The 19450-nt window shown below is 47.1% G+C and overlaps 1 protein-coding gene across 5 annotated transcripts in view; it reads left to right on the top strand.

Moving 5' to 3' along the window:
• The window catches only part of PHKA2 (phosphorylase kinase regulatory subunit alpha 2), a 99472-nt gene extending 88626 nt beyond the window's left edge, over positions 1-10846 (top strand). For 3 of the 5 annotated variants that reach the window (XM_001364096.4, XM_007500818.3, XM_007500819.3), the window contains 5 exons: positions 868-921; positions 4068-4241; positions 8250-8303; positions 9414-9614; positions 10279-10846. In XM_001364096.4, coding sequence (XP_001364133.1) covers positions 868-921; positions 4068-4241; positions 8250-8303; positions 9414-9614; positions 10279-10449 — 654 coding nt within the window. In that variant the 3' untranslated portion in view covers positions 10450-10846. The remainder of the gene's footprint in view (positions 1-867; positions 922-4067; positions 4242-8249; positions 8304-9413; positions 9615-10278) is intronic. The other 2 variants (XM_007500820.3, XM_056808692.1) reach the window with 1 other exon arrangement.
• The last annotated feature ends 8604 nt before the right edge of the window (positions 10847-19450 follow it).

The raw sequence follows: 19450 nt of genomic DNA, 5'->3' as shown, positions 1-19450 counted from the left end.
GTCAGCCTTCCCGGGCTTTCACGCGTCTGTTTCTTTACAGCCATAGTCACACTTGCTGAGCCCAGAGCTCAACACAGTTGTGGGCTCCCGGCGTCCAGTGCACAGGGAGGCCATTCAAACAGAAATGAGTTTGAAAACGATGTTTCTTCAGCTCTTCCTCGGCCAGCCACTTGATGGCACCCCGTTGGCGTCCTCTATGTTCAGATGATGGATCAGGCTAGACAGCAGCCCTTTCTGCCGCAGGATGCTCTGTTTGCATGGCTGCTCGTGGGGCCGCGTCACGTTTCCTGCATTTTCATCCTTCAGGCACAGGAAGACACTTAGAGCAGGCATTAAACACTTCTTGTAACTAACTAGCTCCTAGAGTTGGCTTAAATTCTAACTCCACCCCTAATTTCTACCAAGTTTGCTACAGCGATGCCTCGCACTGTTCATCAGTTAGGAAAGATAGTGTAACTAACCGCATGCTTCTGGCTTCTCAAGGGATACAGACAGATTTGCTTGACTGGAGACAATTTGACTCGTACAGTGATGGTTATTCTGCTCCTCTGGGTGTACCTTGCACAGTTCTCATCAACACGGATGTTTACGTTTCTGGATTTCACCCAGAAAACAAATCTCTTGTTCGGCTAGTCAGCCCCGTGATTGACAGGAGTTCACAGTGCTTAAAGGCAATCTTAATAACACCATTACCCAGCCTGTAGCTTTGGAAAGGAAGAGCCTGAGGCAAGGAATTCTTTCTGTTTGAATGCGCTGCATTTTATCATTCCATATCTTCCTCTGCTGCTTTTTTTTGCTCCACTGCTATCTGCAATTTCTTATTGAATTATTCCGTGTTACTGAGGTATTTGTTTTTTTGTTTTGTAGTTATTTTCTGTGGGCCATTCCATGTCCAGCAGCATTCACTCTTCCAAGTCCATGGTAAACCATTCATCATGAGTATATTGCATTGCGTTCTTCGTCACCTTCCCATTTGTAGTGTTGGAAACCTCGGTAACCTTTTCTTTACTCCTACCTCATCCTAAACTTTCTGATGCTTCAGAAAGACTTGTAGGGCTTTGGAGAAGTACTGTGACAGGTAACTCGTGTGGCAGCTGACAGAATCCCACATGCAGCCTGTGACTTTGTGGAGGCAGACAGGAAATCTTTAAAAGTTCTAGAATGGAAACTTGCTCTCAATTAAGAAACCAAAACCTTTAACTTCTGGAATTTCCCGATGTGTGCAGCTCTTCCTCATTCCTGCAGACACTTCCCTCTCTTTCCACTCGATCCCCAATTTCTTCCCCCAAAGCATGTTGGCGACTCCCCGAGAAGGTCCTAGTTGCTGAGGGTTATGGACTTTCCCTGGTCACACAGCCTGCTCTTCTCCTCCCTGAAGCAGACCCCCTGCGCCATTCAATTTTGGCTGAATGGAAATGGGATGAATTTTGGAGTGTTGTGTTATGGTGGAGTCCTAGATGATTTCTGCCAGGCTGCGGTTAGAAATTCATTCTCATGCTCTTACTGGAACCTGGTGAGCATAGCAGGAATTGCTTTTACCCATGCCTAATTGCTGCCTCATTTAAAGGGTCTTAATGAGGCAGACCAACTACCCCAGCCTAACTGCCATTTAAAAATAAGATCCCATGAAGGAAAAAATAGACAGGTTGGGAGAATTCTACCTTAACTTCTGGTAGTACATGTAAGAATTGAAGTCTATTAGGAAAAAAGGGGTGGCAGTGGAGGAGACAGCTGGGTGGCTCAGTGAGTTGACAGCCAGGCCTAGAGAGGGGAGGTCCTGTGTTCAAATTTGGCCTCAGATACTTCCAAACTGTGTGACCCTGAGCAACTCACTTAACCCCCATTGCCCAGCCTTTACTACCCACTGCATTGGAACCAATACTAAGTAGCAGTTCTAAGACAGAGGGTAAGGGGTTTTTTTTAATTATGTATATTAGAAAATATAAAATGAGATGAATAGTTAAAATTAAAAGGATAAAGGGGATGTCAGAGTCAGAATGGCTGTGAAAATCTGTAAGAATAATGAGACCCCCTTCTGCAGCTTGGAAGCTAGAGATTTACATATAATCCTCTGAAGGGGCCCCTTCTCTGAGCTTCTCCTCCAGAAGGTATTTCCTTACTCTCTTTTCTCCCTCCCCAAACCACCCATATAAGTCCAGAGGTATGGGTAATGCCAGTTCTGTGTCTTTGTTTCCTCAGTTGAGTAGCCCCTCAGGGGCCAACTCAACTCAACAAGCATTCATTAAGTACCTTTCCAGTGCCAGGAATGGGGCTAGATGCTGGAAATAAAAATAAAAACAGAAATGAAAACAGCCCCTGCCCTCAAGGAGTTATATTCCACCGGATGATGGGATGGGGTTTAAAGAGCAGTGATTCCCTTGAACACTTACATGGGAACCGGGAATTAAAAAGATAACAGGAAAATTATCCTTTAGTCTGAAAGAAATAAGCATCCTTTTAGAAGGAAGGAGGTGGAAGCAGCAGCTCTTCTCTCTGCATTATAGGAACATGTGGTCCTGGTGCAGAGGGAGGAATTAAATGAAGTAAGGCTAAAGCATGAGGATAAACACCTTCTGGTGCAGAAGACAGAAAAGGGAAGAAGTATATTCAGATGGCTATGAGACTAGAAAAATAGATTTAAAAGGAGCTGAAGTTGTGTATGTTCTATAACATTAACTCTGGGCGGTCAGTGATACTAATTTGGACTCTGGTCTTCTGTCCTTTATTCTTAGATGCATCATGTCCCCTTTTATTACTTGTTGAACTCATTGTGGGACCAACCTGAAAGGGGTAAATGAATGACTCTTTAGTAATTTATTTTGTAAATCTGGCAAATTTTAGCCTTTAAAAAATAAATATCCAGATCCCTGTTTAATATATTTATTCTAGAACCCTGAAAATAAAATGGTTTTTGTTTTAAAATAGCATAAAAGTAGCCCTTCCAGGCAATCCTATGGTCTAAAGATTTCATTCTTGTAATTGTCATGATGTCTGAAAATGGTGTATAATTCTCTTAATAGTAGCCTTGATCTGAAGTAATTTATTCCTTCCAAGTTTGGAGCCATTTGGAAACTATCATTCATTCTTATCATGGAAGGCTGCTAAACCATTAAACACGGAGTCCGGAAGACCTTGGCTAAGATCTTGCCTCTGACCCTAATTTCTATGGTGAATGTGGGCGAGCCACTTCTCTGCTCTGAGCCCAACATGTAAAGGCATTCCTTATGCACTGCCTCCCTCGGAGGATGGCCATGTGGCTCAAATGTGGCTCTCTCGGTATCAAGCACTGCCATTACCCATAATAAAGAGCTCAGTAGGCCTTGATGCAGCTTCCAAATATAGCCAAAGTACAGCTGGAGAATAGAGTTCTCTAATTCTGTGTTCTGGCTATTGGCGATACGAAGATCCCCTCTCCGGGAAGGTAATACAGAGAAAGGTTTGCCCACAAATAGCTTATACACAGGATGCCTCCAAAAAGAGTGCTAGGAGAAAGTAAGACACTGGCAAGAAGAGAAATCCGAGTGGGGACATGTAGATAGAAAGGGCCTGGAGGAAGAGCAAAGGGAAGCCTGTTCTAGGAATGGGAGCATAGCTCGAACAAAGACCTAGAGATGAGAAAAGGTTAGATAAGGATGAGGGGGAAAAGAGTATTTCATTTTTTTAAATATAGAGTGAAGGAGAGTAATAAGGATTAAAAAAGATAAGTTGGAGCCACTTTGTGAAAAACTTTGAATGCAAGAAAAAAGTCATTTATTTGAGTGCCATTCGAGAGCTTCTGAAGGTTTTTGAGTAGAAATGGCATGGCCAAAGAGGTATTAGAAATACTTTAGGTTTGGGGGGAAATCCGGATCCTACTGTCTTAGATTTATTAACAGAAACCGCTTTTGAGACGGAAAAAAATATCCAAACAGAATGAGCTTCGTCAGGTAGTCATCCTAGAAAGCATACTAAAGTGAGATGGTGCAATAATTGCTCAATAGGCTGCGTTTTTTAGTTCAAAAGTTGTCGTGCTTTGTCCACGTACCAGGATGCCTGGAATGTCTAAGAGCTCATCCTCTGTCTTGCAGAGGTGCAGTACTCCCTCCTCCCCCACGGGCACACTGTCCTCTTCTGACTCTGGTGGTCATCATCTCGGCTGGGGAGAGCGCCAGGGTCAGTGGCTACGCCGGAGAAGACTGGATGGTGCCATTAACAGAGTTCCGGTGGGATTCTACCAGAAAGTGTGGAAGATTCTTCAGAAGGTGAGCAGGGTTAGACAGAATAAGTCTGTCTGTGCAGTGAGCACTGGGATGGGGGGGGTGACGTCGTCGTCGATATTCAAGCCCCTTCCTGGGGCCCCTCCCTTCTCAGGCCACATGACTCTGTGAAGAGACTGGAGGGGGGGGGGATCTTGACTGTCAAAGAGCAGCTTGTGGGACCAGGAACAAGTTAGAGTTGGAAGGAAGTTGGAACAAGTCATGGAGTCAGAAGGGGCCTTAGAGTCTCTCATTTCTGCCTCCAAGACCCCACTAACTATGGAGGCTGCTTTTCCACTTTTGGACAGATCTAGTTGTCGGGACATTTTCTCATATGACACTCAAGTCATCCTTTTTTCATCTTCCACGTATTGTTTTCTAGTTTTCCCCCCGGGGTCAAGCCAAAGAAGCCTAAGTTTTCATCTGTATGCCAGTCCTTATTGGTGTAACAATTAAAACTAGTTTCTCTGCCAAAAGTATTGTATTTTTATGAGGTTTATTAAAGATTATGAAATAAAATACAAAATAAGAAAGCACTTGCTTAGGAGGGCCAAATGGCCCATTCATTTCACTTACTACATCTTGAGAGATGCGTGTGCTAAGAAGCGGAAGCAGGGAGAGGGCGAAGTAGGCAGAGAGTCAGTTTAAATACAAATTGTGTTCTCGCACTCAGGTGAGGACTCGGTGATATAGGGAATTCTGGGAACTACCAAGGACTTCTGGAAATTGAAGTCTGGGGTTCAGATCTCCATTTTACATTGGAAGACCTCTGCCCTGTTCCCCCTAAATTTTCCCTTCTTTATACTAAACCATTGCCAGCTCCTTCCACCAGCGATCTCCCCATCCTTTAGCCATTCAGGCTCTACCCTTGGGTGCTCTTCAGTTTGTCTCTGCCCTCCCTGAAAGCTGGCAGCATGCACTCCAGAGGGCATCCGGCTGGCCAAGCTCACCCCCTGCAGCCAAGGATAACCTAGTCCTGTTGGGACACATCTCTCAAGCACCTGTGACGGGACGGGCCCTCTCCTTAGTGTGGGGGACAAAAAGAAACAAGTCAATCCTGGCTTTCTAGGGGCCCCCGTCCAGTAGGGGAGGCAGGAAGCACACAAGTATGGACAAACAAGCTTCAGAGGAGATAAATGGCTAGCAGAGAGCACTAGGAGTACGTGGGAAATGGCCAGGCCTGTATGACAAGGGAGCCAGGGAAGTCATTGCACGTGGGGAACAGCCGCAGGAAATGCCTACAGCCAACACACGATGCCTGGATCGTGGAGCAGCCAGAAGCTCGTGTCGCCGGGTCCCAGAGCACATGCAGGGGAGAGGAGGGGGAGAAGCCTGGAAAGGGAGAGGATGACGGTTGTGGAGAGCTTCGGACGCCAGAGCGCTTGGTAGTCGTTCCACTAGAGATTACTGATTGCGAGCGACGGGGGAGCAGGGTCGGATCTGCACCCTAGGAACCACTTTAGCGGCTGAATGGAGGATGGAGCGGGGTGGGGAGAGACTGAAGCAGGCCAATCTACAGGCATGTTACTGTGGTAATTACAGTGCTGGGGGAGCAGGCTGGCCCCGAGGAGCCGTATTCACCACAAATCAGGGCGGGCTTTACCCGCGCCTTCCCTGACTGGTACCTGTTCATTCTTTTAGCCCAGCTTGAATAGTTTGTACTTTATATTAAATTGTATCTCAGAAAGATTGCCCACGTTCTAATTGCTGAGATCTTTGGGGAATTCTGCCTGTCCTCCATGTGTTAACTGTTATCCTCCACCAATTTAATGAGCGAGCCCTTTATTTAGTCAACAAATCAATAAGCATTAAGCCATTAAGCGATCACTATAGGCCGGGCCCTGTGCTAGCTGCTGGGCATTCACAAAACCGTGTATAAACATGTGAGGTCATTTTGGTTTTGTGATAGCTCTCTGCATATATACATGTATGTACATGCCTATACATGCTTGTACATACACATACGTGCAGATACGTCGCCTCCCCAATGAAATAGAAGCTTCTTTTGTGTTCGTTGGTAGAATGTCTGCCCTTTCCCTTCTTCTTTTAAACCTAGTTAACACTTGTCCTCCTCCAGGTCTACGTCGCCTTCGCATCCCTTATAGCTCTCACTGAGAGCTCAGCAAGGGTGCCCTTTGGTGCCTTCCTGGGTCCGATGTCTTGCGTTCATTGAGGGAAGGCGGAAGAATTCTTGTCGTACCTCCTTCACTCTTTGTGGGTTTTCAGGCTCTCTTTTGTTTTGTCCTTCCCAAGCTCGGGATCGCCCTCGTTGGCAGAGTAAACGTGGGCAAATACACGGAGGGTTTGGCTCTTCTCCATTCTCTCTAATAAGACCCACCGGGGGCAGCACTGTGAACCCTCAAGCCCTTCTTAAATAGTCGCTAGCGTTACGGGCCTGAGAATCCATCCTCTCCTCTTCCTGCTCCTCCTCCTCTTCCCCTCAGCCTCGCTTCAACACGGCAAAACACAACCTCCCGTTACCTGCAGCCGTGCCCGACTCCAGACTCCAGCCTCACCTTCCAGGCTCTTCCTGATGTCTTGTGCCGTCTGCTCGTTGCTACTGTCTTCTGTATCCCTCTTTGAAAATCAAACCCAGCGGTCTGTTCTGCCAGCTTTGGAGCTGTTTTTGTTTGTGTCCTCAGAATGTCAACTGCTCCAGGCCTCATTCTTCTTACCTTTGAAATGGGGATGACAGTCACCTATGGAAGATCTCCTTCACGAGCCTTGGGGCCAAATGCCATAATATTCCTCAAGTACTTTGTTCAACTGTAAACTGCCTGAGAGTCCCCACAGACAGTGCAGTGTGAGGCTTGATAGTTCCCTGTAGCCCCCCTTAGATGCAGGTTTTCATAAGTAACATTTCATGAATCATTCTGGACCGAGGGGAGGGGGAAGGGCAGAGACAGTCTCTGCCGTGTAAATGGTGCGGGAGAGGAGAGGGATGACTCTTAGGAAGCTCTTCATCCTTTTGCTTCCCCTTTAAATCGGAGAGCCCAAGTGAACATGGTCCTTAGCTCTCACGTGGGCTTGTAGGAGGACAACTTCTGTATATCTAGAAAATTGCCTCGATGGCCCTTCCCACTCATAATCAGATCAGTGAAGAAGCTTGTTTGTGTTTGGGTTCGAAGAAGCAGATATATTCCCTGTGTAAAATCTTTGAAACCTACTCAGAACAAACTAGAACACATTTTTTTTCTCTTTTTTCATTTCACAATAGAAGTAAAAGACAACATATTCCCAGCCATAGAATTCCAGGATTTCCACAGCTAATCTTTACAGGGAGGTCTCTGCCCTCTCCTGACGCCCATGTAGAAGATTCCTCGGCTTCTTTTTTGTGTGTTCCAGAAGGCTCCGGGTAGTGGATGTGCCATCAGCAAAGTGTTGCTTTGGAGCCAGGCTCCCACAGAAATAAGCCTGAGGAATGTAGGAGAAAGGCCTCAGAACGAGGAGGACCATGGCCGCCTAGGAGAAACCTGGCCGTGTTTCTTTAAATACTCTGCATTCCCGTCTCGATTTTCACTGACTTGAAGCAGCTTTTTGTTAATTCGGGGCTTGATATTTATATACCCAGCATCTGTGCGCACACTAGTTCTTTGTGAGATTGGCGCTCATTTTAGAAGGCTCAAAAATAGACGATTACAAATGCACAGAACCCTCACCTCACAGGCCAGACTGATGAAAACCTGCCTTTGTGTGGCACCCAGGGGAGCCACCCAGCCCCATCAGTCATCTACTGCTTTCTTAGATTGTGAGCTTCCATAAAGGGACAATCCAAGTCTCTATGGGACCTTTGTTCTTGTGAGAAATGAAGCTTGTTGGTCCACTGAGAACGGTTCCATCCACATTAGAGCTGTGGGTAGGGAGAACATGCCTCCCCTAAAATACTCTGCTGAATTTCAGGCATCTTTCAGGTTTTATAGGGAGCACAAAGGTAAGTAGATAGCTGTGTGTGTGTGTGGGGGGTGTTTAACATTCCATACTTTGTACTAAAATGCAGTGGTGTTTTTTTCCTAGTGCCACGGTCTCTCTATTGATGGCTATGTGCTCCCATCTTCAACTACAAGAGAGGTAAATTCATGGTCGTGGTGGTATTCCTTCACATTCTATGATAAATGATCTGTTCTTCTATGTTTGATACCTCCCTTCCCCTTTATAAGTCTACTTGTGGGTTTTGAAGCAGCCTTGCCAGTAGAATGTTTGGAGAACCTTTGAAAAGTCGCTTGGCCCACTCATTTTGGATAGTCTTTCTTTCACATGTACAAGTATCACATCCCTCCAACCATTTCTGGCTTCTTTTATTTTTTCAACCCACCATCCACTGTATCCCCAGTTCAAGAAGACATATAAACATCTCTAACAATACCTAGAGGATTCCATTCCATCAACACATATGCCCATGAAGACCAGTACTGAAGAACTGTGTCCTTCATCTCTCTCCATTTCTCTTGTCATCCACTAGCCACCAGTAGAGCTTCTCTTGTCCCATCCCTCTCGGCTAATTGGCATCCCCTCCTCTGGCACTGCGTGACTACAGCCTAATCTGCTCTTTCTGGGTCGGCGCTGCCAGTTTCCAAGCCTATGCCGTTGTTCCCTGGATGAGTTCACATCAACTAAACCCATTGGGTTGAGAAAAGGTCTCCCTTCTTATTCCTCCTTCCGGCCAGCTCACTGGTATTCAACAGAGACTTCAGTCCCTATCATTTTCCTTTAATGCCCTCTGACTGTTTCTAGTCTAGCTAAGATCGAGGATAAGCTGTGGAAGAAGGAAGCTGGGAAAAAGACGAGCACAATTAGGAAAACCCGTCATCCCGCTGCCCAAAGCATATCTTAAAACGGAGATGTTGTGGCTCCGATATACAGCACGGGAAACGGACTTGAGGCTCTTCCTGGCTTGCTATCTATTCGTAGAATTAGGACATTCTGAAAGGAGTTTGATTCTGTGGATGTGCAACCAGAACCACACTATCCACTACTCTAGGCTGGACAGACGGCTCGTCTCTGGGCGAGACTCCGCTGAATTTGCCAGCATGTCTTTTCTGATTGTTCTGAACAAAGTGAACCACAACAGCCAACCAGCACATTGTTTCCTAGATCAGAGAGCTGTTGGGTTGTTTCTGTCCGAGAATGGGCATGATGGTTTGTTCCCCTTTCTGACCCTGCCCTCCCCATTGCTTGCAGATGACCCCCCAAGAGATCAAGTTTGCTGTCCATGTGGAGTCTGTGTTGAACCGCGTGCCTCAGCCAGAATACCGACAGCTGCTGGTCGAAGCCATCCTCGTCCTTACGCTTCTCTCCGACATCGAGCTGAACAGCATCGGAGGGATCATCCACGTAGACCAGATAGTGCAGATGGCCAATGAATTCTTCCTAAAGGAACAGGTGTGTAGAGAGTTGGCCTAAGCAGAGATAAGAGATAAGATCTGGAAGTAGGCTGGAGACCTTGCCCAAGAGGGGGCGAGCTCATATAATAAAAGCGATGCTCTCCTAGGGGGGAAATCGGTCATGTTCATCTCTGACATAAGCATCGGGGAAAAAGAGAGCGAAGTGGAGAGGAGAGAAAAGAAATGCTTGTTTATGGGGAACGAGATTTTCCCCTTCTGTAAAGAGATTTTATTTTACCAATTACCCATAACAACAATTTCCAACATATTTTTCTGAAGTTATACGATCTAAATTGTCTCCTTCCCTGCCTTCCCCCTTCCCAGAGATGGTAAGCAATTTGATGTGGGTTATTACACACATTGTCATGCAAAGCATAAGACCATTAAATGTCTTTAATCCTAAAGATGGGGATGAGCGAACATTGAACACTGTCGTTGGGAATATTTCCACACTTAGAGCAGTGCTGCTATTTCTGGGGTCAGTCCAGGAATTCTTTCCCCTCCTTAAAAGGAAAGCGTTGTCCTTACCAATGATTTCTCTCTCATCCTGTGTTTAGCCCTTCCTGACCTACAGATCTAAATAAAATGAGATGTTTCGTTCTTGGGCCTTCATCATTCATCGTTTTTCCCCACCGTCTTGCCTTCTCTTCTCTCTCCCACAGACATCCCTGGGAGTCATGGACACCCTGGAGCAAGACCCAGTGACCGGGATTTGCCACTTTTTCTATGATAGCGCCCCCAGCGGAGCCTATGGGACTATGACTTACCTGACCAAAGCAGTGGCCACGTACCTGCAGGAACTGCTTCCCAACACAGGATGCATGATGCAGTGAGGCGTCCTCCACCAGAGTTAGCATGCTTCCGGAGGCGCCCTGGGCCCCCAGCCTTCACCGCCGCGCCCTGGAATGTGACCTCCTCGCACATACACCCCACATGTGTACAAGTCCATAAAGTGCTAAGAAGGATGCTTTGCCCTGTGTCACTCTCTCCTGTCCTTTGCAAAGGTCCCTTTTCTAGCGTAGGTGGCAGGACTCGGAGATGTCCTTCTCCGGTACGAGGTAGAGAGTCTGGCCTGCGCGGCGCTCCGCAGGGCACGGAAAAGCCGTAGAGGCGCCGAGCCCCCAGGAGCCCTTGGCCGAGCGGAGCAGAGAGCGCGCAGGCGCAGGGCCCGCGCGCTTCCCCGTGACTTCCCTCCTCAAATACAACAAGGACCTCTTTTCATGAAACTTAGCTTTTGTGTGGCGACTTTTCTTCCTTGGCCTCTGGCTGTTGGATTGGGGACCCTCCTGGGATCCAGGTGTCTCCTTGTCAGAATTCAGGGAAGTCAGACTTGGGCCTCGTGGAGTGCCGGGCTTCCGGGGGGGGGGGGGGGGGGGGGGGAAGGCGAAGGTCAGGTGGTTAGGGAGGGGCGGGGCGGGGCCTGAGCACGAGGTGAAGAGCCCGCTCACCCTAGAGACCCCGTGGGCAGCCGCTGGCTCCCCGTCTTCCTCTGCCACCGTGTCTGCCCAGAGGCAAAGGGAGCCCCGCGGGGGATGGGGAGCATCAGCGAATGCAGATGAAATTAGCGGTGTGCTCTGCCCCTTTCAAAGAGTACGGGCGCGGGGCCTGGAAGCGCAGAGATCTGTAATGCTATTAGACAGCTGCTGGCAGAGAAAGACGTGGAGGAACAGACGAAGCAATGATGGCAGGAGAACAAGCCTGGCTTCGGGATAAACCTGGTCAGCTAGTGAAAGCCAGGGTTGGGGGCCGACTCGGGCTCAAGTTCCCCAGGAGCCGCTGTCAGGCTGCACTGGCAGAGGACGCGGCCACACGGGGAGCCCCCTTTGGTGAAATTTGGGGAACCCTGGAAAAGGAACGACAGCTGAGGAGAACGTCCCACCCCTGGAGGGGAAGAGTCCTTAGGACTCTGCCTTTGAGCCCCTGCGTCCACAGAACACGCTCTTGGGCCTTGGGAAGCGTCCTCTGCCTCGAGGGGACGCCCTGTTAGCGGATGCTCAGGAAAACCAAAGAGTGCTCAGAAGAGCACGAGTGTCAGAGCACCCGAGTGCCCGTTCTGCCATTAAACAGTCAGTCCTACGATCTTTCAGCAGGCCTCTTTTCTGTTGTGAAGGATCCGTAGTTGTACTAATGGTGGTCACAAGGAAGAGAAGTCATTTTATAATGGAGTGAGCAAAGGAAGAATCTGTTACCCGTGTCGATGGGGGTCTCCCTTGACTTAAAGCTTCCTAGTAAGGATCCTTAGCATTTGCGCACCCGTGGGCTTTTAGGTCACCGAAGGCAAAAGTCATACCGTGTACGGAGGGGCGCCATTTCCACGAGCAAATCTTTCTCCATGCCTGAAGCTTCAAGCTTCATTGCTAAAGGTTCAGATCAACTTCAGAGAAGAATGTTCTCCACAGCTTTGGGGCCTTCCAATAGGAAGATCTTTACAGCTCTACCTTCTCTTGAAAAAGTCATTTGACTTGCATTTTGTCATAGACCACCGAGAGTTTAAAGCACAGTCCAAGTCATAGAATGATATAACAATATTGTTAATAATATCTAATACTCATAACATTTATTTACATAGTGTCTACTGTGTGCCAATATTTAATTTAATCCTCACAACAGTCCTGTGAGATGGGTGCCACTATTCCCATTTTATGGATGAGGAAACTCGAGACAAATCTGTGAGTTTGACTTGCTGAAGTAAGTGTCCAAAGCTAGTCTTAATCAAGGTCTTCCTGCCTCCAGACCCAGTATTTATGATCAGATAATTCTTGGACAGTCTGGAATTTTACCCATCTTTCCTTGCCTTCCCAGGCTGGCAAATGCATATTTCAACTAAAAATGTAGCATAGATTTCTGAGGCAGAAATTTTCTCCCCACACAAAGGAGCAGCACCATGGAAGGACTTCTAAGGTGTGGGACCAACTCCCATACTCAACTGTGTGGATGTAGCACTTGCAGAGTACAATGCACTGAACTAGGCCTCATGGGAAAGGGTGCAGTGCCCATTCTCCAGAACCTCCTAGCAGCGGCAGTGCACATACCTAAAGAACTATAATATGTCATCATCTTTTGGTTTTCCTTCTCAGTTTGGTCTATATGCTTTTCGTGGCTTCCAGAAGGTCAGTTCTGGTCTCCAATTTGCTTATTACATCATTTAAGTTCTGGGCCTCTTTTTACCAAGTGAGCAATTTTGTCTTTTAAGCTATTATTTTCTTTTTGCATTGCTTTCATTTTTTCCCACTTTTCTTCTCGTTTTTCTTCTATCTTCCTTACTGGTTCTCGGATTCCTTTTTGAGTTCCTCAAAAGCTTGTGACCAATTTCCATTTTTTTGTGGATGTGTTTGCTTGTTTGTCTCTTTCTTCTGTTGCTTCCGTATTGTGGTCTTTTTCACCATAGAAATTATCCAAGGTCAAAAGCCTTTTTAGCTGCTGCTTATTTTGCTACTAGTGGATTGGAGTTCCTGCATGTTAGTGGTCATTGCTTTCTTAGCTTCTGTCTTGCAGGGCTTTGCCTTAGTTCTATCTTCCCTTCCAGTCAGAAGCCTGAGTGAGAAGGGCAGGCAATTCTTCCTGTAGCTGCTTTAAAGTGTTTTGCCCCGAGGCTATTTTTCCATCCCTGCTGCCTTTGCTGTGGCCAACCTTTTCTGCCCAGTCTCCTGACTCTGCTGCCTTGAGCTCCTCAGCCTCAGGTCCCCAGTCTGGCTGCCAAGGCCTTGCCCTGCCCTCAGGGGTAAGTCAGGCAGCCCCCAAGAAATCAGAGATGGCCTGGAGCTCTGTCTGGCCCTGCAGGTGGTGTGGGGGGAGGATGACCAGCTTGAGCTTTGGTAACTGTAATTTTGCCACAATCCCCACACAGGGCCTACCTCCAAGGCGGCATCCAGGGGGAGAGCCCCTTTGCTTGTCAGATTTTGACTTCTGTCCTTTGGAGATGCTCTGCGATGATAGTTGGAAGGAGGGAGATTCAGAGGCTTCTGCTGCTAGCCACCACCTTAGCTCTACCCTCTGAAGAGTCAAGAACTATAGGATGAAGAGGAATATCTGGCCTCGGTGCCGGCACTGCCACCATCATCTTCATCTTGACCTTTGGGTCGCCCCACTTTGATGCATGGGCTTTCCCTTTTGATCTTGCCCAGAGCTAGACCTCCCCACTACTTCCTGACCATGTCCATGTCATACTTTTCCCATTATTCCTCTCCCTTTATATTTGTATTGCTTTCTTCCATTTGAATGTGGGCTTAAGGCCGGGGACTAGTTTTTTAAATATCTACCTATCCATCTAGCCTCTATATCCTCTGTCTGCTGTCCAGCAATATAACTTACATGAGATATTTAACGATGTCTGGTGGCCAGGGTAAATGATCTGATTCTAGTTTTAAACAAAAAAGGACTGGCCTAAGAGATTCTCCATTGACTCCAGCAGTCATATGCTTCAAACAAGCTCTGGAATAGCTCTTAATCTGGCCTCCATGCAACTTTTCAATATCCTTTCAATAGATTGATAATTAAATTTCAGCAGAATTGGTAACGTATGTTTTTGTAAAATTGAAAACATTCTGGAAAGGTATCTGTGCTGGAACCAGCTTAGACCCATTTTATGATCTGGCTGTTCCGTTTTCAGAATAAGCACGCCTACTTTGGGGAAAAGAACAAGTGCTACAAATAAGGGTTTGATTTAGTATTTCATTGATTGTCTGGTCTAAGAAAGGGTTGCAGAAAAGAATAATGTAGATTAAACTCAGAAGTGTGTTGTATATAGTTTTTTTTTTTTCCAGGGATGGTTAAACATTGCCCACCATGCCCCCATCTCTGGGCTTCACCAGACTGTCAAAGGAGTCCATAAATGCAAGAAAGGATAAGAATCCCACCCCAGGGGAAGGAATGTGTTCAGCGTGTTCCCGGTCCCTGAAGCTCATCATGTTAATCTAAGGGGGATGTTTGCTATGGATTTAGGAAGGGACAATGGAAAGATCACAGGCTATAAACTCCAACGACCAGGATTCAGGTTCTATCCTTATAAGTGGAAACAAAGACCCAGGATATCCCTTCCTTCATCTGTAAAATAAAGGAATTGGACTAGACTTCTGAGGCCCCTTTTACTTCTTACATCTGTGATCTTTTCAGTCTCTACTCCTAGAAACCCTGCATCCTCCATGAGCATCTTTGAGGTTGCTCTGAATCCTAGTCACGTCATCGTCCATGAAGAGACAGGCATACTTAACACAGAATGCTATTGTTTGGGGATGGGGGTAGACTCAGTAAAATGAATTTTCACAATGCTGGGATATCTACAGTTTGGCTGCCTGCATGTCCATAGCTCTTCTCGAACCCAGACCCAACCAATTTATAGGCATACTGAACCCAGAAGTTCTAGTAAAGATACAATTAGGCCATTTTCCCGTCACGGTGGCTCCTGTGGATGGGCAAAGGACCGTAGAATACTATAGATCCCAAATGTCTTTCATGTCATGGCCTCTCATAGATCAAAGACAAGATGGTGAAGGGTCCGGGCTATGCTTTTTTGTTCACACTCGTGTCAGATCTTCCCCCATAACTGCTTCCTATTTGATGTCCAACTGATGCCTCTTGTAGGAAGGAGACAGAGAATATTGCCTAGCTAATACCCTATAGTCCAGATCCTATTGCCTCCAGACCGAAGAGAGCATCCCACTGAAGACAGGAGAAGAGCTGAAGAGCAGGGTCTCCTCACCCCAAGTGAGTCACCAAAGCTGACCCCCTTGAGCCCACTCGGAATCCAAGGCAGAATTCAATGCCTAGTCAAGCTGAACTGCCAAGAGACCGAGCCGACAAAAGACCGAGTCACCAAAAGATTCTGAGGGTCTCAAAGGCTCCTGCTTATACACAGTTTTCTCCACCCATCGGCTCTCCCCATCACATTTCAGGAATCAAAGTTTCTTAATTTGCCTGGCAGTGCCTGTGGGATCCACATCTGGTCCTCTGAGGGTGTGAACTTTTATCAAAAGGATCTCAAGTTCCTGACTGTTTAAGTTAAAAGGGTGGAGCATTTCCAAGTACTTTGATTAAGATAAAAAATTCCCTTTCACACTCAGTTGGGGTGACCAACCATTCTTCTGTCTTATTTCACAGTAGTAAAGTGATGGGATGCAGATGGGAGTAGACCCAACAAGATAGTCCCAGGGCTTCCTTGCCTTGGGGGGCCCCTTCTGTCCCTGAATTCCCCCCTTGTGCCTTCCCAAGAACCAGATGTATCCTTGTGTTTACTAATCAATAGCTAACTAGGCTGCTTCTCTCCTCTTAACCAACCACCAACTCTGCCCCGATCCTTCAGGATGAGAGAGTGAATGAGGGCGTTCTAGGTACAGAGCACTGTGAAGAGGAGAAAGGAGTTTCCACAGGCCAAGGGCAATCTATGCTCTGCAGAGCACCTCACATGCTTCAGGTGCCTGGATGGGATCAAAACTGGGTAGGGAAGAGGGCAAATGCACCATCTGTGCTGACTGACTGCCATTGACCTCACTGTCAAGTAGGAACTTAGACTTTCTAGTTAAAGCTACAAGTGTTGGCTTGAAGCTACTGATGCAAAGAGGGGACAACCGTCTCTGCTCCTAAAACGTTTCCATTTCAGAGACAGCTTATATGGATACGGATGATTTCATTCATTCGTCAGTTGCTTTGCTGGAACATTCCATGAACGCAGTCCCTGTGAAGCAGGTCCTCATTTCAACTTGGGAATGACTAAGAAGAGATGCAGTTCTCCGAAACAAGCCTGGCTCTAATTTCAAACAATATCCCGCTCGGAAATGATGTGGAAAGAAGCTCTCTTATCTCTGCTGCCCTTTAGAGTGCGAACTGGGGAGATCAGCTCTAATGAGAAATTCAATCCAAGGGTTTGATTCACTTTTTCAAAAGGTCTTTAAAACGAAATCCTGAAATAGCATGGCATTGCCAGAGCCATCCAGCTGCTGGCCTCAAAGGGTGGCAGCAAGCTTCCACTCTTGCTTTCTTTTTTTAGAGCCTTTGAGAGATCTTCACGGAGCAAAGGAAAATGGGAATCTGTGGGTGGGCAGAGAGGCAAAGACACAGCTAGAGTGGCCCCTTCTCCACGGGGGTGAAGCTGAGGATGCCACCAGGGCCCCTTTGAAAACTTGTGGGGGACAGACAGAGTTCTCGGGTGGACGTCAGTGACCAGTTCAGAAAAGCAAAAGGGCGGTTTTGAAACAGAATTGAACTGGCGGTTTTCTATTTTGCAATGATGGAAATGTCCAAAGAACTAGAATTGGCCCTTTCTGTTTCAGGAGTCAAGGGGCCCCGATTCCTTTTGACCAAACTGAGGAGAATGATTTGCCAATTTCCCAGGCCCATTTCCCTGCTGTCCACCTAGAGACCCTTGCTCTGACGGTCAGCAGGTCTACTCCATAAATAGATACGGATGTGTTAAGCACCATAGTGGGGGAAAGCCTTGCCCTCCAGAATCTTGTGTTCTATGATGAGCACAGCCGAGGGCAGGACTCCTGAATCCTTGGGGAGTTGGAGCCCTTGGGAGATGGATTTGATTTTCAGAGTATGCCCAGAGACAAACACGCACACGTGTGCACATACCCGCCCTGTGCGTAAGGTCTGACGCATTTTTTCTTTAAGGTGAATTAATCTTTCCCTCCGAGATTATTCAGAAAAAGGGACCCAACTTGAAGTGGCTGCTCTGTAGCATCACGAAGCAGGAATTCAGCTCTCTAGATGTAAAAACAAGGAAAAACCTATCCAGCTGGATACCATTTGCTGCTGTGGCAAACTAATAAGAAGAGACTAATATTGTTACAGCATTGTCTTTCCCCACCGCATTGGCCTATCAAAAGCGTTGGAGGGGCAGCTAGGTGGCACAGTGAACAGAACTTCAGGTCTCCAGTCAAGAGGTCCTGGATTCAAATCTGGCCTCATACTTCCTGGCTATATGAGCCTGGACAAGTCACTTAATCCCCATTGCCTTATCCTTACCATTCCTCTGCCTTGGAACCCATTCTTAGTATTGATTCTAAAACAGAAGGCGAGGAGTTTTTAAAGAGTGGTTTGGAGCTTATACATCTGAAGGAGAGAGAGCCTACTGCAAACACGACCTGATTCATCCATTGGCCTTTCCCTAAGGTTTCAGTCACCAAAATTAGGAGGCCCAAATGACCAGCAGCACTGAAAAGAGGAGCAAGAACCCCCCCACCCATCAAATAATTATGCTGTCCTGAAAAGATTTATTCAGGATTTTACATACAGCATAATATTTGGTCTTGCAAAGGGGAGAGGTTTTTATCATGGCATTAATATGATTCCTAATGATTTGTCTTCCTGTTTATATATACGTAGATATATATATAAGTGATATATTCTAGAATATAGAATATGTATTTACAAATATCTATACTCTATAAAACATACGATAAATACATATTTATTGCATAAATATGTATAATGTACAAACCCCTTACCTTCTGTCTTAGAATTCATGCTAAATATCAGTTCCAAGGCAGTAAGGGTAAGCATTTAGGGTTAAGTGACTTGTTCAGTGTCACACAGCTAAGAAGTGTCTGAAACCAAATTTGAACCCAGGACCTCCTGTCTCCAGACCCAGCTCTCAACCCACTGAGCCGCGTAGGTGCCCCATTTTTTTAAACCCTCATACTTTCTGCCTGCGTATCAATTCCAAAAAGAAGAGCAGCAAGGGCTAGGCAATCAGGGTTAAGTGACTTGCCCAAGGTCACACAGCTAGGAAGTATCTGAGCCCACCTTTGAACCCAGGACCTCCCAGCTCTAGGTGAGGTGCTCTAGCCACTGCTATTCAGCCCTAGTGCCATATAATTTCGCATTTACTTAGCTGAGTTGGCTTTGTTCCCTGAGGAGATGGACTTTCCATTTTTGTCTCTGCTTCTTAGCACCTGTAAGGGCCATGGACTAAGTATGTGTGGAATTAAACTGAATATATAGAAAACAACTGTGAAGAAGCCCAGATGGTGCTTGTACCCCACCCATTTACCCTGCCTGGACCGGCGGCGGAAAGTGTCTGGAGCACAAGGGAGAATCCAGAGCCTAAATCAGACCTAAGTAAGAGTGACTCCCATCGAGATAATTTAAGATTCTGAACTTTGGTGTGGCGAGACCTTAAACCTTGGTGGGCCTGCAGTGGCCCCGCTCCCAGCAGCCCACTCACTCGATAGGCAGCGGCCGGCTCCCGTCCTTAACCCTTGAATTCCCTCCGCAAATCTAATCTGTTCCTTAAATCCCCAAAGAGAGGCTGCCAGAAGGAGAAACTGAGACTCGGGGATGCGTTCTGTGCAGCCTCCCCAGATCAAAGAGCCATTTTCTCCAGCGAATAAATGGAATTCCTTCCACTGAAGAAGACGGGAGCCTCGGAAGGGGTCTGCCGGTCCTCTCGGACTATCGATGGACGCCATTTCATGCTAGCCGGGGGGAGGGAGGGAGGCGAGCGTGGCCTCTTGGGGCGTAAGAAGCTGTCTCCTGTCAGCTCCGTTATCCCGCCCGCCCGCCCGCCAACCTGGATCATTTCTTTTGTCTCTCCAGCTTCCTTATTGTCATAAGCGGATAAAAATCTCGCCCCCCCCCCCCCCGCATCCTCCACCCCCCGCCGCATTCTCCCTGAAGGTGACTCTTTCCTCTGAAGTCCCCACCATCTGTTCTCTGAGCATTTGCCGTATGTGGCTGTAACGGATTCCCAGCAAGCCCCGCTCCAGACTTGCTTGCTCGAGTTATTTTTAAACGTTTCAGCACAGGAAAAGTGGATGATTTTACATCGTTTGGGGGGACGAACGATCCATCCGTCTCTGCTCGCCAGAAAAGGGCGCACCTTGCTGGAGTGGGGAC

This window comes from Monodelphis domestica, chromosome 8 (assembly GCF_027887165.1).
Source record: "Monodelphis domestica isolate mMonDom1 chromosome 8, mMonDom1.pri, whole genome shotgun sequence".
Classification (NCBI taxonomy): domain Eukaryota; kingdom Metazoa; phylum Chordata; class Mammalia; order Didelphimorphia; family Didelphidae; genus Monodelphis; species Monodelphis domestica.
Note: the sequence above shows the minus strand (reverse complement) of the source record. Positions and strands in the feature narration are given on the sequence as shown.